This window comes from Hylaeus volcanicus, chromosome 7 (genome assembly GCF_026283585.1).
Source record: "Hylaeus volcanicus isolate JK05 chromosome 7, UHH_iyHylVolc1.0_haploid, whole genome shotgun sequence".
In the NCBI taxonomy this organism is placed as follows: Eukaryota; Metazoa; Arthropoda; class Insecta; order Hymenoptera; family Colletidae; genus Hylaeus; species Hylaeus volcanicus.
This window is the reverse complement of record NC_071982.1, coordinates 1,025,146-1,049,323: the sequence shown is the minus strand read 5'-3', so window position 1 is coordinate 1,049,323 and position 24,178 is coordinate 1,025,146. Positions and strand designations below refer to the sequence as shown.

At 33.8% G+C, this 24,178-nt stretch overlaps 3 protein-coding genes and 1 long non-coding RNA gene across 6 annotated transcripts; 2 read left to right on the top strand and 2 right to left on the bottom strand.

The window, feature by feature from the left end:
* Position 1: 1 nt before the first annotated feature.
* On the bottom strand, positions 2-5,530 carry LOC128879634 (protein singed). Of its 2 annotated transcripts, none has more exons than XM_054128959.1 (6): positions 5,378-5,530; positions 3,694-3,816; positions 3,057-3,300; positions 2,835-2,968; positions 1,781-2,702; positions 2-1,688 (listed from the first exon to the last, which is right to left on the bottom strand). In XM_054128959.1, exons 2-6 carry the CDS (start codon positions 3,754-3,756, stop codon positions 1,483-1,485), a joined length of 1,569 nt encoding a protein of 522 aa, XP_053984934.1. In that variant the 5' UTR covers positions 3,757-3,816; positions 5,378-5,530; the 3' UTR covers positions 2-1,482. The 2 variants fall into 2 exon arrangements, with proteins under 2 accessions (XP_053984934.1, XP_053984935.1); XM_054128960.1 differs by having other exon boundaries at positions 5,345-5,479.
* On the top strand, positions 3,856-10,459 carry LOC128879635 (uncharacterized). 2 transcript variants are annotated; one of them, XR_008457672.1, is made up of 4 exons: positions 3,856-5,145; positions 5,280-5,934; positions 7,666-8,922; positions 8,961-10,459. It is a non-coding gene; the product is annotated as an uncharacterized LOC128879635 (long non-coding RNA). The 2 variants fall into 2 exon arrangements; XR_008457671.1 differs by having other exon boundaries at positions 7,666-10,459.
* Positions 10,460-10,592: 133 nt separating this feature from the next.
* LOC128879302 (ribonuclease P protein subunit p29) lies at positions 10,593-14,071 on the top strand. Its single transcript, XM_054128311.1, has 5 exons — positions 10,593-10,972; positions 11,076-11,249; positions 11,333-11,472; positions 11,585-11,975; positions 12,054-14,071. The coding sequence occupies exons 2-5, from the start codon at positions 11,234-11,236 to the stop codon at positions 12,188-12,190; spliced, it is 684 nt and encodes a 227-aa protein (XP_053984286.1). The 5' UTR covers positions 10,593-10,972; positions 11,076-11,233; the 3' UTR covers positions 12,191-14,071.
* Positions 13,108-23,998, bottom strand: LOC128879301 (clathrin heavy chain). The gene is made up of 15 exons (XM_054128310.1): positions 23,497-23,998; positions 21,571-21,778; positions 20,209-21,167; positions 19,697-20,131; positions 19,169-19,622; positions 18,757-19,076; positions 18,370-18,635; positions 17,987-18,221; positions 17,526-17,908; positions 17,133-17,430; positions 16,610-17,050; positions 15,962-16,524; positions 15,551-15,773; positions 15,398-15,473; positions 13,108-15,317 (listed from the first exon to the last, which is right to left on the bottom strand). The coding sequence occupies exons 1-15, from the start codon at positions 23,536-23,538 to the stop codon at positions 15,184-15,186; spliced, it is 5,037 nt and encodes a 1,678-aa protein (XP_053984285.1). The 5' UTR covers positions 23,539-23,998; the 3' UTR covers positions 13,108-15,183.
* Positions 23,999-24,178: the final 180 nt, after the last annotated feature.

Below are 24,178 nucleotides of genomic sequence, written 5' to 3'. Positions count from 1 at the left end.
AATGCATTTAATTTATCCCGCTTTCCTCAATATGATAAATAATGTAAATTACAAATTGATTCGTTGAAATTACGATCTTAACGTTAACGTTGCTTATAATTAAAAAAAAAAAAAAGAGTAAAGAGAAGGTACAGTATTCTATAAAAGATAAAAGACAACTAGAAAAATAACTTATCCCTTTTTGTCGAATCAAAACATCGGTACATTTCAGAAACATTGAAAAAATTCGACAAACGAAGGAAAAGTTTTCTATTGATAAGCTAATAGATAAGTTACACGCCCACAAAATCTGTATTAAATAATATGAAACTCACTATCAATTTTTTCTTAAAACGAACTATGCTGTAAAGATTATCAAAATGTTTTAAAAAATGTTTCGCTCTTTACATAGCTCGCGGAATGTGAATTTGTAATGTAGAAAAAAGCGTGGTCTCAAATTACACAGAGTAATTCAATTGTTATGTTGATTTAAAATTATGTACACTAGATAGCAAGTTTACACTAACGATGAATTTGTGCGTTTATGTCAATAGCATATGACTGAGTAATGAAAAGCAAATATGTTTATTTTATGGAATGATTAGTTTTCTTAACGGAAATACTATTTCGCTTATCGTCATAGCTCGTAAGTATGCTGTATAGTGTATGAACTTTTTCATAAATATTCGAGTAACAGAAGTAGCAATAATTATTAATAAAGACTAGAAAACTGAATTTTGTTAACACAAATATTCGGCCAGATTATTAGTATTTTTCGTGTTATTATGTTACAACCGCTATCATTTATACCACGATTCAAAATATAAGCGTATCTGAAAAATGTCAACAATACGATAAATAAATTGTTGTCATTAGTGCGTAAACAGCCAATCGGTTGAGCGTAATATATCAAAAAAATATAGTATTCCAAATTATATCAATTTACACGGCTAAGAAACGATTCGATTACTTTATCGTAAAGAAATAATAATAAAAAAAAAGAAAACTTCAATCTTGCATTACTTAAGGAACGGTGTGATAATCACTAATTACTCTGCAAATATCAGTCTTATAAAATATTTCATGAGTAGAAAAGGTCATTAGTTAAAAGTAATGTAAAAAATCGTAGAAAAGTCAATTCGACAATGTACTCCTAATTAAGTACTTGATAGGAGCTCTTCCTGTACTTATAAATATGATATTAGATTACATTCGAAGCTATAAAAAGGACATTGGATTTTAGCTGTGTTTTTTTAAAACTCTAATAGAATACTTTCCGTTTTAACGTTGCTTTCAATTAATTTTACTGATTTCTTATAGTTTTGTGTCACATAACATTTTTCGTTAAGTCTTATTTTATGCACTTGGCCCTCTTTAAAAATTAATTCTTCTTTCCCTTCTTTATACGTTATGGTATGTATTATTTGTTTAAATATATGAAAATTGAATTAAATCCAAAAATAGTTTGAAAAAAACACAGCTATTACATGATGATTGGCTTTTTTAGAATTCCCATTTCGTAGCAGTTTCGTAATCCGTTTCTCCCAAACGCAATGCTCCATTTTTTCCTGCTGCAAGATATCTTCCATCAGTATGTTTAATGCAAATACGAGACGGTTCTCGCAATTCCAGATAAAAACCATCGGATGGAATATCAGAATCCACGTTTACTCCTTCACTGTCTGCGTGCCAATACTTGCCGTTTTGACCTGTAACACAAAATTATTTAAAACACATACTTCTAATTTGTTTACAATGCAAAAAATATTTCGTTGAAAAATCCATTAGAAGAATTGTTTACCTTTAAATCTAACGATTCCGCGCTCACATCTCTCCACTCTGATGGTTTCGTAGATAGCTTTATTGCATTCCAGTTTTGAGCTCGATGCACTTTTAGGTCCTACGAATCCTTGTTCACAACGCAAAACCAAAACAGGCCTATTCATCAAGTAAAAGTAGTATTTGCTAACATCTGAATCCCCTCCGTTTACAGAATCTGCATTGGCGTAGAGGTGTCCAGAGCGTTTGGTTGCCAAGAATTTGCCATTGTTAGCGCGTAAAGCTACTGTACCATCCTCCGATTGCCAAATCAAATCGAACAAAGCATTGGAAGAGCGCTTATGCTCCGATGCCTGAATTCCACCTCCAGCTTCAAGGCTCCAGTAACGATCTTGCATGGTACGTACATACCACCTTTTCGTTACACGATCAAACTCTAATTGGAACGTTTCGTGTCCAGAGATTTCATCCTGATTAGCTGTTACATCAACTCCTTGTTTAACAGAAACGTATCGTTGATTCAAGGCAGCAACAAACGAGGCCTGCGGTAGTGATTCTTCCAAAGAGAATAATTCATCTCGCGTTACTGTTGTCGATCTTGATTTTAGGACAGCCTTGCTTCCAATTGGGGCCAAATATGATCCATACAAGTCTCTGAGTGCAAGTAATCCAGCATGGAACTCAGCTGCATAGAGGCAGTCTCGTGTACAGGTATCCAAGAGTTTTCCATCGCGTGCTAGATATTTATTATTGCAAGTATGAAGAGCGTAATGTCCACCTTCAGACTTTGCATGTTCCTGTCCATTATCTTCCATAGAGATAGGACGAAATTCTAAAGTGAAGAGTGTATCCTCGCCCCAAGGAACTGGTGCATCCACGTGAATTTCATCTTGAGTTGCACTCAAATGAGCAAAACGTTTCCTTCCAGCAGATTTTAAATTTACCTAAAGAAAAATATATTAATTTATTTTAAGAGTCAGACAAATTCACAAGGGTGTAATATTCGCATGTTACAACTTTTAGGTAGACTGCTGAAGGGTTAATAATCGCATATAATTGTTAGAAATATTAATTACTTGAGGTCTAGCTGCAAGATGTACAAGCCAATATTCAGCTTCACCTGGAGCTTTGGCCATACATTTTAATTCATCCTGACTTGAACCTAGGAAATATCCTCTCTGGATGTTCTTCAAAGCCCACCTTCCGCTTCCTAAGTTAATCAAAGATGAATTAAATATTAAAAAATGGTTTATATATTGAATATATATTTCATATATTGATTATATATTTTCAAGTACCATCAGAAGCCAGTTGAATTTGGAAAGCACAACCAGGATCACTAGGATCCTCTGCTTCGCAAGTAACATTTCCGAACTGATCCACTGCTAAATAGCGATCCAAATGAGAGCGAAGAAAAACTTGTTGTTCACTGCCCTCCAGAGTCCATAACTGCTTCTTCTTTAAACTCGACCCATTTGCATTGATTTTAAATCCAAATGTTTCCGCAGTAAGGTACTTAAATTTTCCATTTATTAATCCCACCTAAAATATAAATAAATTATACTTAACAATGACAAAAGTACAAAATACAAAAATAGATGTAATGCTGAATTTAATTACATTGAAGTTCAGTCTTAAAGAAATTTAGTTTACTTATGATTATCTATTAGATTCATTTTATTCAAACATATAAACTTTTAATTTATGTTAAATGAATCATTTCAATAATTAATTATAATTGATTACTTTGAAGTATACACTTTTAATAAAGGTAAACCATTTCAATAATTAATTATAATTAATTACTTTAAAGTATGCACTTTCGATAATTGTAACAAACGTAATTACTATAATAATTCTCAAAAAAAAATGTAAATTACTATATTATATACATGGACTCATACAAAATGTAATTTAAAAAAAATTGAGGATTACCGTCCATCCCGTTTTCTCGTTTGCATTTTCGGAACCGACATTTTCAGATCCGTTGGTCTGCATCGTTTAGTTTAATTGATTGACGTTTAAGCGCGCGTGTGGTAAAAATCCTATAAATTGCTTCTGCAATTGCAATCAAGAATAAATCAGACATTACTATTTTTAGTATTTTCAGTCGTAGTCATTGATAATTACATTAAAAATAATTATTTGTAATTACATCAACATTTCCATTTTAATGTAAAAGAAAGACAAACACTCTTTTACCATTTTATTTATAGTAATGGATCGATGCAAATTTTATTACAATTTAAAATAATTATTTTTTTGTACATAGTTCGAGAAACATTCGTGTAAAGACAATAGGCATATTCCATATTTAGTAAAAATTACTATAAATTTTCAATATTTCAATATATACATTCGCTACATACTAAGTAATTATATAAAATAATAGGAAAATATTGTAATATTCCACATAAGAGATTTCGAGATCGAGGCATTCGAGAGATTCAAGCTTAACAAAACCTGCCCATGAAAAATAGTTTACTGAACGCGTTCTTAAACTTTAAATAACGCTATTTTCGCCACGAGAATTTTTTCTTTCGTAGGGGATGATTTATTTCGAACTCTGAATTCGGTGACTCATTTCTACGTGACTTCCGTCTGGGTGGGGCCAACTTGTCTAATGGTAAAACAATACAAAAATCTTTCGATCTGTACGGAAGTTTTTCTGACTCTATAAAACTGAATTAAACTTCCATCCATTATACATTTATTTTTGTTCATTTCGGAAAAAATATTTTGTACATTTTCTCGCTTATATTTCAGATATTTCTTTTCTAATTCTTACTATAGTAATCTAAGCCATATTAATCTAGTTACTTTCGCGGTGTACGATTTCTAATCACCAGGACTTATAACACAAGACAAACAAAAATCGTACACTTCTTTCCGTTATTTTATTTACTTACTTAGCAGTTGATAAAATCAATAGAAAATCGTTCTTGTTGTATTATTAATTTGAAATTAATTTATCTCTATTCAGATGAATATAATGGGTAATTTATTAATTAAAATATTAAAATATTAAATACGAAAGTGTGAAGAATTTTTTAAATTATTCGATGCTTAATTTCGATTTGTCGATAAACAATAGAAAATGAATAACACTTTAAGGAAATCAGAATTTGAAAATAACTAGTTTAAAATTTGAAAATAACCATGTAGTTTTGTGACATTTTAAAACAAGCCACGGTAACTCAATCGATAACATCGAAGCTTTAAATTATAAACACGAGATATCACTGTACAAGGATAATCCGAATCAAGTTGAATGTACGAAACAATAAAAAAACATTACGGGACCCAAGATTTACGGGAATCTAAAACCAAGCTCGGAAATTATAACTAAAGATACGATTTAATCAAGCCCGTATAATACACACTAAAGTAAGATAATTTTTCTATAAGGTTATAAAGTGCGGCTTTTGTTAGCGAACAGAGCAATCGATAAGCGAGAGTACCATGTATCCGCGCAATTGAAATTGTGCACGAGTTTAACGAATAAATACGTCTATTCCCAGACGAAGTGATGGAAATCGTCGAGGGAAACTTAAGCTTCTGTTGCCAAGCAGTCGTACTAACTCACCGGATAAAGCGATTGAAAAGAAGATGTACGTACTTGTTGTAGAAGAACACAGGAAAAAAAGACAGGGAAAAGTAAGTAAGGAAAGTACGAGTCACGATCACCAAATTACGTTCGTCACAATAAAGATACCCGGCGACTGACTTAACTCGCTGGTTCTCTCCCGATTGTGTTAAGGATCCCACAGGACTTCCAACGCATGCGCATATCCGTACTCACCATAGTACCAGGAATGTACATAGAGTGGAATATTGGATAAGTTATTAGACGATTTTTTCATATGTTTATTATAACTGGCAATTCGATTAGCGTATCATAATTAGAGCGTTTCGATGCGCTAGAATGGAAATGATTACAGGTACAACGTTATGTCGTTGGATATTATAAAATGGATGAAATTATCTAGTGCGACGAATGAAGCAAGTTCTAGCACTATTCCTTGAAAGCACGGCACTGTGCAGGTCTGTCAGGATATCGCGCGTGCGCCGTTTTAATACGGGAAACAGAAAGAAACAACGGTGGGGAACAGCAGACAGGCATCGAACTGTCGACTTTGTGGAGGGCCGTGAGCTGTGGATTGACCACCCTACTTTGTAATTACTCTTTTCCCGATAGCTTTGTACCGCATTTTCTTTCAATCTCCATGATTTTTATCTTTCACGAGTTCCATTTTCTTCTTTAATATTCGTTTGGCTCATTTTCAGGAGATTTCGAAATGCCACTGCCATTTATTTCACAAAGGACATCCATAATTGGGCATCTGTTAAATATACAGGGTGTCCCAAAAATGTTGGAGGTCCTTGAAAGGGGAGATTCGAAGGGTGATTTGAAATAACTTTTTCCTTAGCGAAAATGTTGTACGAGGCTTCGTTGAGGATATATTAAGAGAAAACGTCGACCAATCAGAGCGCGAGGATGCCGTTGGAGCGGCCGCGGTAGCGAAGGCTACGAGCTAAGCGACCGCGTCCAATGGCCTTCGATGCACGTTGAGTCACTTGTTCGCGTATGAGCGCGGCCGCTTAGCTCGTAGCTTTCGCTACCGCGGCCGCTCCAACGGCATCCTCGCGCTCTGATTGGTCAGTGTTTTCCGTTAATATCTCCTTAACGAAGCCTCGGACAACATTTTCGCTAAGGAAAAAGTTGTTTCAAATCACCCCCCGAACCACCCCTTTCAAGGTGTTACAACATTTTTTGGACACCCTGTAGAATATAGAATGCAACGGTATCCTAAGTAAATAATTTAATAGAAATAATGTTGCGATACTAGCACCTCGTATAATGTTCTAAATCGATAATTCTTTGTACAAAAATTTCCAAATAGTTCTCTAGCTCATTTGATAAAAAATCAAACTGTGTTTTGATAAATCTGTTAACTATAAAATAAGATTATATCAGATTCTTACGTAAAACGCGTGCACATCTGTATAGTTAGAAATTTAATCTTACTGGCATAGACAGTTTACAGTTAAACGGTGTACAGTTATTTTGTCCTACTTATGTTACGATAGAGTTTCTGCGATGATAATTAACTTTTTCGTTGCGCGAAAATTCACTAATTCGAAATAACAAACGGTATATAGTTCGTCCTTGATCGACTTATCGTTTTACATTTTTCTTTCGATATCCTGCTTCCTTGTTTTATCCCGCTCTTCTCATTGTATGTTAATTTTGTTTTAATGTAAACAACATTTGCAGACAAATACTTCTATATTTATTTTATTTCCCTCGAAACAAAAGACCATTCTAATTTTTAATAATTCCGTAAATTTCCTGAGCTTTACGAATGAAATTATCGTAAATTCTCGAAATATTAATTATACTTCTAGGACACTCGTAGAAGTAAATTAGTCGATTATTAGTAGGACTCTATCGATGATTCGATTAATTAACAAAATATTAAAAAAAAAAAAAAAAAAGAAAGAACAAAATTGGCACTATTGTGATCAAAAGCGTGTACAAGTATTAAGAATTAATTCGTTTTAATGGCCTGGTCAGAATTTCATCCGATTTCGTTCAGGAAGTCTGGAACTTCCGAGCGTGTCTAACGAGAGGCTTACACTAATTTCTTTTTCTTTTTCTCGCAAATCGCGGACGCAGAACATTTAATTATAAATTTCTTTCTTTGCGAATTTCTTAAGCGTTCGCGGCACAGGTTCTTACAGGTGATACTGCATCAGCTTGTCATCTGACCCGCTTCATGATGCTATTGTAGCTGCAACGTTGACGAAACTTGGAAACATTATACTTTTCTTTGTGTCCAAAATAACGTATCGGACTTTTTATTGTATTGCACTTCTTTCACTTTAATTCTTTAATTCTTTCAGGTATGGAACCATGGTGGATGCAATAATTGCAAGTTTTAATTGATAAATATTTTTCTTAAATATAGAAATATAGTTTATGTTACCAAGTGTCTCCAAACAGAGGTTATAACAGTAATTGTCATACCATAGACATAACCTAACGGGTACCTTAATTTCAAACTTATATATTCCAAAGAAAATTATAATAATTAACGTATGAGAAATACTATTCTAATTATCCAACATGTCAAGTTTCATTTCTATATTTACTAATTTGAGGAATCCGTAGGCATGTTATCGGAATTGTTTTAAATACGTTGTAAGTCACGTATGATACGTATTATTTATGATATTTATCAGAATTATTTTAAGATAAACAAACAACTCTCCGATCTTCGCCAGGAGCGAAAATTTGCTTTGCGGTATAACCTAAATGCATCTAGCATCATCGTTAGGCGAACTGTAACTGATAGAAAGAAAAGAAGAACGAAAGGAGAAAAAGAGAAGGAACGAGAGAGTTCGTTGGCCGTCAAAGGGAAGTCAGAAGCATGACTGTAACCGTGCCTGTGATCGTGATCTGGACAGCAACCGTGATCGTGATTCGTAACCATGACCGACTTGCGTTTACATGACACTCTAGGAAATTGTGTGTATTGTACTACGATATTCTGTGATAACTAACGCGTATTACAGTACGCGTCTATATAATCATGTATATACCATTCCACCAACAATTTTTGACTTTTTCCTTTGAAGAATTTTGTTCACATTAAACTGTCTTGCAGTCTATGTGGCAATAAGGGAGACCTGAAATTATGATCAAATTTTATATCGTAGCTGTAACCTTTTTCAGATCCTCGTAGACGTTTCAAAATTCTTGCTTTCATCTTTATAATAGTTTAAACGTCCACTGTTAGGCAATGACACTTTATGTGCAACGCGAAAGTATCATTGCGAAGTAGTTTTACGTCTACGAGACTGAATGAGTATATTTTAGCAAATTCTAGTAGTAGATGATCTATCCATGTATGCGTCATACGTCAAAATGTAAAATCAAATGTAAAATTGCATGCGACAAAATCTACTAAATGTTGGATGTTTTGATGTTGGTCATGTTTTGTTGAATGTTTAGATACTTCTCGAAAACAACGAAATAATCGGCGGGTACTTTCAACAGCTTCTTTCCTAAATAAATTTTTAGATAATTTGCGTAACAAATTCATTAAATTCTATACGTGCTGTACATCGCGGTGGGTTCAGTGCACGATCGTGCATGATGTGCATGATCATCAATGATCATGCACAATCACGATGAGAGCTGGAGTGCACCTTGATTATAACCTGTGATGCCAGTGCTGCTTCCAGCTAGCACATGCGCGTTGAAAAACTTGAAGGCACAGTATTGTAGCTACAAGAAACGATGCGTAGTCCCAATTCTTTTATGCTTTTATTATTTCTTAGGGCGCCACTACTGTGGTCATATTAGACACTATACTCTTACAGAAAACAGTGCGCATGCGTCAGTTGAAAGCAGCTCAGCATCACAGCCTTCGACTATACAGTACTATGTGGTTAAAGGTTCGCAGAAACTTCGAGATGACAACCGAATCGACATACAGGCTTAACAGGCTAGTATAGGTTGCTGCATGAAAGGGGCATTCCTGCACCTACGAGATGGCAACCGAATCGACCACCATGCCAGTATAGGTTGCCGCGTAACAGGGGCTCTCTGGCGCCTACGAGATGACAACCGATCCGACAAATCGGCTAGTTCGGTTGCCGCATATCAGGAGTACACCTGGCGCCTACGAGACGGCAAACGGACCGACCACATGTCAGCATTGGTTGCCGCGTAACAGGGGCATCTCTGCGCATCTCTTCGCATATCATGTTCTCCTGATACAAAAGGTAAGTATTGAGATTCAATTAAAAGTTATGACACCTCTTCAAATATCATATTCTCCTGATACAAAAGGTAAGTTTCGAGACAGAATTAAAAATTATGAATCCTCCTCGACCATCACGTTCTCCTGATACAAAAGGTAAGTATCGAGATTCAATTAAAAGTTATGACAACTCTTAAAATATCATATTCTCCTGATACAAAAGGTAAGTATCGAGATTCAAATAAAAGTTATGACACCTCTTCGCATATCATGTTCTCCTGATACCAGGAGTAAACTTTTGACCAAAATTCGATACGTACCAAAAATTCCTCGTGCCATCTCCTCGCATATCATGTGCTCCTGATACCCGGAGTAAAAATCCGTCGTTTCCCGTCACAAATCTGAGAGGAGCGATTTGCAACATTGTTGAAGTTTGGAGAGGAGCGATTTGCAACATTGTTGAAGTTTGGAGAGGAGCGATTTGCAACATTGTCAAAGGTTTGAGAGGAGCCATTTGCAACATTGTTGACTTTTCCAAAATGCGAAATTGGCCAGAATCACGAAATGTACCGAAAATGTGCCCCTTGAATTAGGCAACCCGTACTGACAGACATGTCGGACCGGTTGCCTGTCCGTAGGCGCAAACGGTGCCATCTCTTGGCATATCATGTGCTCCTGATACCAAAATCCAAAATCGGCCAGAAGAAGGATTTTACATTTTTGTATTAGGAGAACACGATACGTGAAGAGGTGGCGTAACTTTTAATCGAATCTCTATACTTACCTTTTGTATCAGGAGAACGTGATGATCGAGGAGATTTCATAATTTTTACTTATGTCTCGAAACTTACCTTTTGTATCACGAGAACATGATATGCGAAGAGGTGATATAACTTTTAATTGGATCCCTATACTTACCTTTTGTATCAGGAGAATGTGATGAGTGACGGGGTATTATAATTTTTAATTCTGGCTCGGAACTTACCTTTTGTTATCAGAAGAATATGATATGCGGGGAGGTGGCACGAATAAAATCTGACACGTTTGTTTGTTTGTTTGTTTGATTGTTTATTAAAGTAACCATATAATTACAAGTTATTTCAATAATGCTTACTTATAACTATTTGTACATCTTTTCACTTATTTTTATGTATTTGCACGCATTTCTTTTATTTTTATGCACGGATGCTCCCAGTATGCGGTAACCGATAGTAGTGTGCTTGTTGGTTTGGTTGTCATCTCGTAGGCGCAGGTGTGCCCCTGATATGCGGCAACCGAACTAGCCGATTTGTCGGATCGGTTGTCATCTCGTAGGCGCCAGAGAGCCCCTGTTACGCGGCAACCTAACTATCCGGTGTGTTAGTTTATCTCTAAGTTGCCGCGCCCTCGATTTCACGACGACTACGTTGGATAAAATAATACTTGAGAAACAAATTGCAACTGTAATTGTAGCAATTACTACTTTGTTTTATTAAAAATCATAATCAAATAATAATTTTAGAATTCTCTTGTAAAAAATATGTAATTGAGCTTTGTTTTGATTAGTTACAGTTGAGAAAGAACCACGAGGTTGCACCACTGATATGTATACTCAGTTTACTATACTATTCATTTGTATTTACATTGCAATTTGATTATTGAGATTTGACAGTGACCAAAACACACCCAATTACTTAATTGTTTATATTATATTAGTTACTGTAATGGCAGAATCAAATCGTATGTATATATGAAATAATATATCAACATTATGGCCATCATATGTTATTTTTTTCATAAACAATTAGTATTCACTGTTACAGGTAGTATATGTTTAACACTGCCTAATAGTATAACAAGACAAATTAGTACGTGTAAAAACAGCGAACAATATATAACAAACTTTTTACAAAATACATTGCCATCTAATGATACTTGCTCTATACAAGACGAATTGAGGAAGGTAATTCTGGTAGAGATTAAGAAACGATTCTAAGAGATAAACTACATTGAATAGTACTAAATGTTGTCTAAAAAAAAATTTATATAAGCTAAAATGTATAATTATTTTGTAGTCACTTATACTCAGTAAACATAAAAGTAAATGGAATAAAAAGAAAAGATGTAAGGGGAAGCTGTTGACCAGTAGAAAACGAATGCAACTTGGTTTGCGTAAAATTGGTTGTAAAACTAATATGAAATATAATGATTTGTTACCATTAAATCAATTATGGTTAAATTATATGCAACAAATGCTGGGTGACAAGTTTTTTAATAATGTACCAAAAGATCCTACAGATTCTAATTGGGAAACAGTTAATCAACAATTAATTAAAGCAGATTTCCATGGTGCCGAAGTGTCAGTTGTTGAATCAAAATGCCCTAGTTTAATTGGAATAAGTGGAATAGTTATACAAGATACTAAAACTACCTTCAGAATATGTGGAAAAGACAATGTCATTAGAAGTACGCGAATCATTTTTTATTTTCTCTTGTATTAAATGTTTTTAAATTATACACGTTCATATTTGCATTGCTTTTCAGCTGTACCTAAGGATGTGGTTGTTATGAATATTTGTTTAAATGGAGTAAAACTAGAATTCTTTGGAAAAGATCTTTCTATTAGACCTACTGAACGAACAATAAAAAAATTAAAGAGTGGACGAGTCTATGAACTCTGATGTGTGAATTGATATCTTCTATTTGATATATTCTATTGTTTTGTATCACATAAATATTAAATACAATAAACATTAACTTATGTTTATGCTACAAAAAGCATGGATTACTTTCTATTATCCATCATTCAGTTTTCTTTACATGCCTGTAACTACAAACGTACCTACAGTCCCTAAAGGTTTCAGTGGTACATGTAAAATAATGGTTTGGAGCTTAATTCCAGATTTAGTCATTCTATATTTAGATTTTAATGATGTTAATGAAAAATATACTTCCTTGTAGTCCTCCATGTTCATGGATGCCAGTTTGAGAAACACTTTGCTAAATAATAAATCACTATATAAGAATGTAAGATATCAGAGTGTTATTTTTCCATAGCGAAATAGTGTCCAATTTTAACAAATAACAAATGAATACATCGAAATATATAATTAATATAAAGAGGTACACATTCAAATCATATCACTATTTATTGAAAGAAATTTAATAGTGATAATCAATTCACATTTTATATTGACTTTCAATATTATAGAGATGTGGTTTTGTTTGTATATATATGTTTGTATAATTAACAATCAATCTTAGTACGTTTGTTTCCAAATTTACTAATATTTTATTATAATTTATAATATCCAAACAATGATACAATTACAGTAGTGCCACCGTAATTCAGGGCAATACACGTGAATACAGTGAAATTTAATTGATAAATTAGGCACAGTAAGATTTTATTACATTGTACATTTAAAGTAAAACCTTCTGATGTTTTAAATATAATGTACAGCTTCAATGACGGAACACTAAGAATCATAAAATACATTTTTTAAGGGGCCACGATAAATCGCAAATATTGAATCCACGTATACGATGGCACTACTGTACTCTGTACATTACTATTTGATTTTAAAACAGCATTAAATACACTTTTCAATCTACAACTTTATTCATTACATAATTTCAATGAAGATGAAGTGATTATTAGGAATGTTACAGATTCTCGTCCGCATTATCTAATTTTAACACTTTTATTTAATACATGCAGTCAAAATTACTGCACTCATTAAATACCAAACGAAAGTCACTTTAAATAGACAATATCACAATGAACATTGTTCTACTGTATGCGAAAATGTCTTGTTACATTGTCGTATTAGTTTCTTTAACTTCCAACTTTCGTGTTATGCTTATGAATTAATGAGAACAATTTATAAGTGCATACCTCTCATTTATTCTGAGGTGCGTGACATAAGAAAATGTCTTATGCAATAAAATTGCTCTTTTAGGAACATTGAATGTGAGATGTGCCAGAAAAATGACTGAATTTTTCCGACATATCTTGTACATTGATCCTGACCTGTTAGGAGAGCATTTTATACAGACAATTTAAATCATTTAACGAGCAGAAACGTTAACAATACGATTCTGTCATTTTCTACATATGCACTGAAATCTGACCTCTCAACTTACATTAATACTTGTATTATAATTTCATCATACATTAATACAATGATTCAACGAACAATACATCCAAATAGGATACTATACATACATTATATTAACCAAATACAATAAAGTTAGAAAAAAAGCTTCAAATTACATTTATCAAGACTGAACACGTTAATAAACAAAATTACAATTAATTTATGTATTTGAAAACCCTCGAATATTTTTACAGGCGTTGCATGCTTTCAATTTAACGTGTACAAAAAGAAGGTAAGGTAATAATATTGTAGCCAACATAAACAAGTCTTAGTACATATATCCATACATCAATATGACCAAATTGTTTAAAAAATTTTTTTTTTAAATAGATTAAATACGTTTTTCGTCTAGTAAGAGTATATCAGAGAGCTACCTTTATTATCGTTTTTTTTTTTTTTTTTAGCAGAACATATAACAACGTTGCTATTCTATATTTCACATTTTAGCTGTCGGGTCAAATGCTAGATTTTTATTTATCCATGCCACAGCAACGACACACACAGATGCTAAAGTATACACTGATAGACATACAAACGTATTTTATATCTTCGCTATATTTAAGTTTCTAGATACATTACATACAGTTTAGACTTCTTAGCTTTGTTTACCCTTATTGTTATACTGATGTACTGATATATGACGCTTCTTTTTTTTTTTATTTATTTTGCTAAGTATTTTGAGGCTCATACATTTGACTGGGACAACAACTTTTCAACGAATCTAAATAAACAGATTCATTTTGCTACTAAAAATGATGCATCAGAATAATATATTTTTTTTATATCATTTTCCATGAATGGACTCAAACAAACGTCAACGTCAAGTTCTTATGTTCTTTTAATGGTCATTTACGTATTATTAGCCAAATGTTTCTTTTTTTTTTCTTTTTTTACCAAAGAGGAAGCACTTCATAATTTTGTGACATTTATTAAAGCGAAACTTACCAAGTATCTTTTTTAAGACCATTAATTTTATATTACTGTAAACTAAAATTCTGTTCAATACTTAAACAAAGGCACGTACGTACACAATACATTTATATATTTGTAAAACTATGTAATGATTACCTTGCAAATTAATATGAATGAATCGAATTCAATTCAATAATGTTTCAATGTAGTAAGGATATCTAAAATTAACTATTGCATATTTGCTTGAAGATCCGTAACACGATGCATACTTTGAAAAGTATGTATTTCTTTTTTTAATATGGTTTTAATTTAGTAAACAATGAATCTACACGTACTCCTTGATTATTGTAACAGTAAATTAATCGTTTTATAAATGTTACTCATAAACTAGAAATTCGCGCTTAAATATTTTGTAATTTATTTTGGATTCATTATTTGTATTATATTACAATTGTTTCGCAGCAATGCTTTTTTCTCTTTAATGATATTGTGTCAGCATTTAATAATAATTATGGGCTATTGAAATAATCTTGTTCTACCTACATATTATAGAAAAGTAGATTTTGTTGATCTCTGTTATTTAATGCGTTGCACATTGTATTTCACATACCATAGCCCTGATACGCTGCAGCTGTAGGCGCATAAACATTCTGCGGAGGCGCACCGTATACACCTTGTGGAGCATAACCAGGTGCCATCATACCTGGTCCTGCTGTCAGCATCAACTGAGGCTCAGCTGCAAATGTAAAATATATACGGTTATAAAAAAAAATACACCAAATGTACTTTACAATAGTGAAAATAATAAATATTTACGCATAATCATAGGCTTGTGTTCTTGATGATCAGTTTCTTCGAGACGCCGACTTTCAGCTTCCTCCAGTTTATCAACCTGTTGAAATACACATGAAACTCTACTGCTGTGCTCTCGTGTAATATCATAAATCATGTTTTAAATAATAGTCGTACCTTGGAAATATATTCTCGTGCGACTTGTATAAGGTAAGGCATGGCGAAGTGTAAAATGCGATTTCTCCATGAAAGTTCTAGAATAACATCTGGATGAAGCAAATCATAACAATGAAACAGGCATGCTGCAAAACAATCCTTCGATCCTCTTTCCAAGAACCACTCTAATAATTCTTGGGCGACTTCGGAATTTCGAGATTCCGCGGCGTATTCCATAGCATCTCTGTTTGAAATATAAATATAATAATTAAGAAAAAATGGATGATTTTGAGAAAGTAAAACTTATTAGACTGCATATCAAAAACGTAATTGTTTCGTGGATTTTAACAAAACTTCATCTGATTCTTAATACGCAGTGTAGTATTTAATGAAATCGCGCAATAAAACTTTAAATATTTGTGTATAATTTACCTAAAAAGTCGGTCCTTCTTACAAAGTTCCACTGACTGTTTCCATCTATTATTTCCCTTATATAAATATGCAGCAATCCTTCTAAACTCGATTAATTCATGTTTCTCCAATTGTTGTGCCAGTGCAATATTATCGAAATTATCGAACGCATCAATCGATGTTCTGAGACCTTGATAATCTTCTTCATCGATAAGTAGACTGTTTAATGCTTCGTTAATTGCTTTGTTGTTCAAAGCTTGAACTGATCTTAAGTATGATTTTACAAGTTGTAAATGCCCTGTCCGTTTGAAATATGCAACTCCTCTTGTATGATCCATACGCGGAGCAAGTACGAGTAATATATCGTTCAAAAGTAGAGGTTTATATTCAACATAAAACTGTATAGCTTTGTAATAAAGTTCGACGTTTGCCACTTTAGTTATTACGTCCTTAAAGTGGCCTTCTCGCCATGCTTCTGTAGGATGTTGCATCATTGCGAGTACTGCATTATCATATTCGTCATATTTATCATACAAAAATACAAGTTCTGCCCATAAATGTGCTTGTTCTGCTGCATGAAGTACCTATAAATTGATAAATTACTGCACCTAATTCTTCGCTACACTTTAGATCAAATTTGATCTAAAATATAGATCCTAAATAGCATACCTTTGGTATATTAACGCGGGACCAGAAGAGTTCGAGATGCTCTCTCATTCGTTGAGGTTTATATTTGCTATAAAGTATAGCTAATTCAGTAAACATTCCCATATGTGCTCTTTCAAGTCCTAGTGCAGCTTCTAAGAGATTAATAAGTTCTTCGAAATGTCCTCGATCTTGATAATAATTAATTAAATCCTCGAGTTCATCAGCATGTACAACTATGTGTAATCCACACATTTGTGCTAATCGAAACTCTCCGCTGTCCACGCAAGCGAAACATACTTCTTTCCAAGTGCGAGTTGAATTTGCTTTCCGAGCACTGTCAACGGCACCTTGGAATTCTTTCAAGTGAACAAGCGTAATAGCTAATCGTGCAAAATTCGATACATTGTTGTACAAAAGTTTCGCAGCATCGTACATCTTGTCATCGAAACATCTATCGCCAATCTAAATAATTACATAATATAAATTTACATTAAAAAACGTGAGTTTTTCAAAATAGTACTATGTGTTTGTATGTGTGTATAACCTTTTGTATATCAGCATGATTAGGCCCAGAAATGAATTCCTCAAGATCTGCAAGCCTATTGGTTCTTGCGTATGCATATATTAATTCGCTTTCGATAAAAGATTCACGCGCTTTCTTACGGGCCATCTGCAAGTAACGAACTAAGTCTTCCCAGTGAGAGGTTCGATGTGCAGTCTCGACAACGTCGACGTATGCTGATGGATCATCTGCTTTAATGAAACTGTCGATGGCTTCTTTAACTAAACCTTGTTGCAACTGTGCTCTAGCTAACTGAGACCATACTGGTGATTCATTACACCTACAAAAATATATATGTTAATATATCTTTGTAAACGAACTGATTAAAAGAAAAGATAACAAATAATACTATATTTGTTACAAATGAAGTCTCACCTTTCAGCAAATTCATAAGCTCTGTCTAAGTTATTAACTTGCTCGATTAGAACTTGAATAGCTGACGTGTTAACATCGAATTTCTTAAAGATAGCGAAAGCTTCTTCGTATAGTTCATTGTTAATAGCTATGTTAGCGATATCAGGAGCATCATAATTATCCAATCGATTTATATATTCCATTACGCGCGTACGATCAGCTTTTATTGCTGTTAGGATTAAGAGGTTTTGTAAATTACGATGATCGCTGAAAACACTGCTGTCGAGTACAATTTTCTCAAGGAGTTCGATAAGCTCATTTGGCAAATCAGCAGTCATGAAGGCTTTCACAGTAACGGATATATCCTCAGGATCTTGAGTTTCTGACAAAGCTGTTTGCACAACCTACGAACAAGAATTTCAGCGACTGCACAGTAGTTTTACGTACAGGGGTACCCCGAAATTAAGACAAGATTGACTAACCTGATCTATTAGTTGCCTTTTGTATGGGTTGCTTTCCAGAAGAACCTCAGCCCACAAATCAGGATCTCTGCGTCGTACCAAGTATCTGGCTTCGCTTTTGAAAAGACTATTTTCGTTGCAAACGCTTATCAACTCCCGATCACACTGACCACGCTCATATGCGATGCATGCTAAGTGCGGATCACGTTTCTCACAATACTTCCCTACTACTCTACTGTCATAAAACTGATTCTCCCTAAAAAAGAAAAAATTAGTAAAATACGTAATATATAAAATTTTCATTATCCGAAAGATTTGTAAAAAGATTGCAGCAAGACCATCCATCATTGGTGCTTTTATTTACTTTCATAAAATATATATGTATATTAATTTAGCAAACTTACTTGAGAAATCTTTCAGGGTTATTATTACTGTCAATGTATATTTTCGCCAATGCATTATGCGTCGCGGGCTCAACACAACCTTCATGAACACGAGACTCCAGCCATGGAAGCAAGAGTTTCAAACGATTCCTTTTCTCAACTTCTTCTACGAGTTCATCAGTCGAAAATTGTCCGCGTACTACCAAAATTAGATTCTTTATTATATCCTCTGAACAATCAACATCCAACAAACCACCTACTACAACTGGCAAACGTGATGGATTTACCTAAAAATGAACCAAGCTAATATTAAACGGAAATTTTACATCTTCGTTTACGCGTAATCAAAGAAAAAAAAACCTCATTATTCGTATTCTAAATTTAAAGCATATTAATAAATAAACTCACTTTTTGAACATAAATTTCAATGTACTTCTGCAAGTTATTTCGGTAAAGGTAGAGTACAAGATCGTGCACGAAATCAAATCGGTCGCACACAATTATTAAAGGTAACTGATCAGACAATTTTGCTTCCTTGAGGAAGTTTTTCACGCGTTCTGGATTATAACAATTACTTTCTCTACAAATTCTTTCGACTTCTTTAATTTGTCCAGTCTTACAAGCTGCTTGAATGTATTTAAAGTGCACTTCCTGGTCCTGGCTAAAGTTAACGATAGATCCCAAGAAGTAAAACAATCCTTCGTACGATTTAAAACTTTCGAATAAATCTAAAAATAATAACAGTATTAGCTATACAAATTGGACAGTATTAGTTATACAAAGTGTACGATTAGAAGAATATGTAATAGATAATAAATACCTATCAATGCCTTAGTGGTCAACTGTTCGTGATACTTTGTCGCGATTTGAATACAAATTTGTAAATTTTGTCTTATATTAGCAGTTAACATTGCTTTCAAACACTCTAGAGAATCTTCAACGGATAATGTTCCAAAAAATCCAACAAGCCAATCTGGAGAGAGTAAGTGTGTATGAACAACAGCTCTTTTAATATCGTACAAATCGGTGTAATGTTCCAAAGCGCGCTGTAACAATCCAGCTTTTTCGCATAATTGCGCGATATGAGCTCTGTCGTAATGAGTAAACATTTGGTTCCCTAAGATCGCATCGGCAACTTGCGGAGCAGACATCAAATTCATTTCTAAAAGACGCGTTTGTAAAGGTCCTTCGCTCGGCCAATTATTTTTTAAAGCATCTAACAAAAATGCTGTACACTGTTGCACCATGTTTTGCTCCATGAATATATCCACAATCTACAAAAATAAGGAAATATTAATTCATTTTTAATAAAGAATACTTCAGACATCATAAATATTATTATACATACTTGGTTGATATCAGCTAAAGGTTCCTCGTCTTGAACCAACATTTGGGCAAATGCTACACCCTGGTCAGGATTTATTCTCATGACATTTCTTAACAAAAATATATAATCCGGAGTGTATGAAACTTTCTTCGCGTATAATACTATTTTTTGGAATTGACCAGTTTCTGCAAAGCATTGTATAACTTTATTGGGAACATTAGCTCTTAAGTAAACACTAAGAGCTAATGTTGGATCAGCTTGTTTCACCAAGTCGCCCAATTCTTCGCTACACTCTAGTTTATCTTCTTTCAACCATTTCTCAAGAAGTTGTTTACGTCCTTGTACAAGCACTGGGCGACATAATTCTAAAGATTCATATTTGTTTAATTGTCCTTGATCCAAAAGTATTCCAAAATATTGCAACAAAGGTGATGTTTGTCCTTGTGTAGCTGGTACCTACACACACACATACATACAGTTATTCTTACGTCGATACATTATGCACAGTAATTCATTATGAGCTTCAAATATACTTGTTGGAATCGTTGAATAGTTGTCGGAGTTCGAAGTATTCCTTTTGGAGCATTTGCTGCAACTTTTGCTGCCTCTGCGTATTGTCCATTTTGAAAAAGCATATTAAATTTCCTCACGAATAAATCCTCAGCTCCTGATAAATTGTTTCTCACGGCCATTCGCAATGCAAGTTCGGGATTTTGCAGCACACCATTTATGTATGGGATTATGTTTTCTTCATCGACAGATACAGATAATACTTGACCTTTTCGATTCACTCCTATTATTCCGCCAGATGCTTCGTGCGGAGCAGTGACAAAAATTGTTTCTCCAGATATGCGATTCATAAATATACATGTTGCAGATTCGATATCGTACATGTGTATGTAGCCATATTTCGTTATTAGATATATAACATCATACTTTGAACTGACTTGCATCGCTACAGGAAAATCATTTCCAGCTTCTGGCGGGAAAAATACGTCTACTGCCTTCTTTGGGAAAGGATGATTACCAGCAGGAGGTTGACCTACTTCGATAATGTGAAGCTTTGCACCCTGAACTGTTCTAACAGCGAAACAGAACAAGTTACTCGGTTCTGCGTTTCCTTCCATTTTAAATTGGGCAAAAGAAGCCGCGTGTCCTTCGATCGGTTGGGAACACTTTCTTTCAACGGAATAAAGCTGCATGGCGCCAACCACTCTATTATGCTGAGCAGAAATACCAATCAATAAAAGCCACGTTTGCTTTGGATCAGTTCTGTAGTTGATTATTTGACAACCATTTAACGAGGAATGTCGATCAAACATTTTATTCGGAGTCGATTCTCCTTCCATGGACCAATGATATACTGCGGTGTCTGTTACTAATGCCAGAGTATTTAAAGATATCCACTTCCAAAACACGACATCTTCTGTCATCGTATGAGCTTTCATTTTTGATTTCATCTCTATGTTAAAGATCTGGAGTGTTTTCAGTGCTATTGTAAGAAATATAATGGATGTATTATGTTTTTCACTAGAAGGCGGAATCTGTTCTTTTTATGAACAGATATACTTTGCAAGATATCAAAATGTAGTCCGATTTGATTTTGTCAAATAATATTAATAGACTGTGGATGTTTATGCATTTATGACAAATAAAGATACTATAATATCTGTGAGAATCTGGACAAGTGCAAAAATATATAAAATATCAACAATAACATACATTTTATAGAAGATATAACATACTTTTATTTCAATCTCAATTCTTTATATGAATCAATAAAAATATGAATTTACATAAACATCCACAATCTAAATATTGATAATATTACTACTACTACTTATAATATATATGCTTCATTTTAATTTAAATTGAGGGAAAAAATGATTCGTTACCTTTCAAAGCGATGACTTTACTTGCTGGATTCATGATTGCAGAATCTGCAGAAATAGGTCTTCTAATGGGATTAGCAGAATCATTCATGTCGATAATAACTACCTGTGCGGTATCACCAACTTTCTCTCTGACACAAATAAACTTATCAGATTCCATAGTGAGTGTGTTAAAGCTAACATTGTTAGCATTAATTCCAACAGCTGTAAGCTGTAACAATAACAATAAAATACAAACTTAAAATATTGTTTTTCGCAAATTATATTGTGTATTCTTTTGTTAATATTTATGTTATTCATTCTGAATTGTAAACTATTTAGAAATAACAGAAACTGAAATAATACATATGGAAGTTCTATCTTCAACATAACCAATGATTTCAGTTACTGTTAAATACTATATTAATTAATAATGTTTATTTGTAATTATTTAAAAAATTAAAAAGTGTAATATCTTGTAATAATTATTGAAGGATATACAAATATAAGAAAAGGATGTTATACACTTAGAATATTCAAATTTTGTGAACACCATATGTTAAAGTACATGTAATATAAAAATAAAATTAGAATATATTTGATCTAGAATATAGAGCGAATATAGAAATATTAATGTATACATTAAAATGTACCTCAATTAAAATAAAAACTCGTATAAATGAAAAAAATGAATGAAATACCCATTCAAATTACAAGTTTACTCTATCATGTAATAATTTGGACGTACTTAAAATCACCAATGGTTTTACTGATATTGTTTCATTAATAGTTTCAATAATATTGACTTTGAGTGATTTGATGTATGACTAATGTATACAATATATCGACACTAGGTCTTATTAACACGATCTGCTTATCGACATGTACTTTCAACAACAATGTCTTCTCATGGAAACCCTTCTTAACACTTTACAAACAATTCTTTACATTAGCAGTGATCTCACGCATAGGTAACTAATTTCAACAATTTTTAAATATGTTGGAGGGAATTAAATAGATTGAAATGGTCATTGATAATGAATTTAACATTTTCAAATTGTGTAGATATAAAAGTATCCATCGTTGCTCTATAAATGAATCGAGATCAACTTGGACCGCTACCTTTGACTCGTGTTCGAATCGTACTCAAGAACAATGACAAATATTTTCAAATACAATCTTATGGCAACGAAAGGGTTCCAATGATAATTACATCTTGAAAACTGAGAGCAAGGAACAATTATTGTTTTAATGTACCCTCATACTTGAAAAGCATACTTGAAAACCGTTGAAATTAGTAAGGCCGCCATTTATGTAAACAATTACTAAAAATGTTGTCGCGAAAACTCGCTACGGATGAAAATACGTGTCGATATAGAGATCGTGTCGATAGACGTGATGTTCGTGTATGTATACGTTGCAAAGATATAAGGTCGGTCAAAGTCGGTGTCGATAATTTGCGAGAAGATTGTCGATGAAACGTTTGTTGGTAATCCTAATCGAATCTAGCGAATTGCAAAGAAAAACTAAATCTGGTAATTAATAAGTTCGTGACATACAAAGACGGAAATAAGGGGCGTATAATGCCGAGTATACGTGGCCCTCATTGATAAAAAAAATCAATTTATTTTCCTCGCCAAGTTTCCGATATAGGACAATACTACGTTCGATTAATCTCGATGTATTCCGCCACGAATCTACTCTGAAATCATGAAAATTTCCACGTATCGGATAGCGTGCGATCGTATTATACCTGTCAAAGTAATGTCAATTCGAAAGGTTTTAACGGAACTTCCGTTCTATCGTGAGTGTAGTAAGCAGTAGCAGACTAATGGAATAATAAAGCGTTAGGAGCGTAAGGTGAAGTTGAAAATGCGGCTTGTAAAACCGTAGATCGTCAACGACGTGTCGAAATAATTGAAGAACCGGGTACAAAAGCGGGTCACCTACCTGGAGATGTTCTTGAAACCTTATGGGTAGTAACTGCGTCATTTTTCCGATGTTTTTTTAAACTTCCTGAGGTTTTCCAGCCGCTGTTAATTAGTCGAAATAATAATTGCGGCTATCTACCGTTTCTATGTACAAGTGTTTTGGCCTATGGTGCGCTTCTCAACCAGAAAACCTCAGCCTAACCATCAGCGCACAAAACCAACTGACGCAAAGCGAATGCCGTCACTACTTGCCGCTGACACCCATCATGGCCGCCAACGACCGCCCCTCTGTCTAAAAATAGTTCCTCGAGTACAAAACCGTTTCGATCGATTCCTATATCTTTCTATTGCCAAACGTTTTTAAACGCATCGAAATAGTAACTGTATACTGTTCACGTAACGAAACACCTAACGATATCACGAACAACGTCCAAACGATCGCGTTCATTTAAATACTTATCAGCGTAAGAATACATACAACTCGATTTTCTGCCGAATCTCGACCGCCCCCTTCCTTTCCTCGAGCCATGTCCCCCACTCCTCGCTATGAATGAAGCCGCAACGGCGCACAAGTGTATACGTGGTACATACGCTCCTCGAACCTCTCATGCGTATCCTAATCTAATAGATAATTCCAATTACGCTCGAATTTCCCGTACATATGCTTTTAAATAATCGACAAGTTAGTTAAATTGACGAGA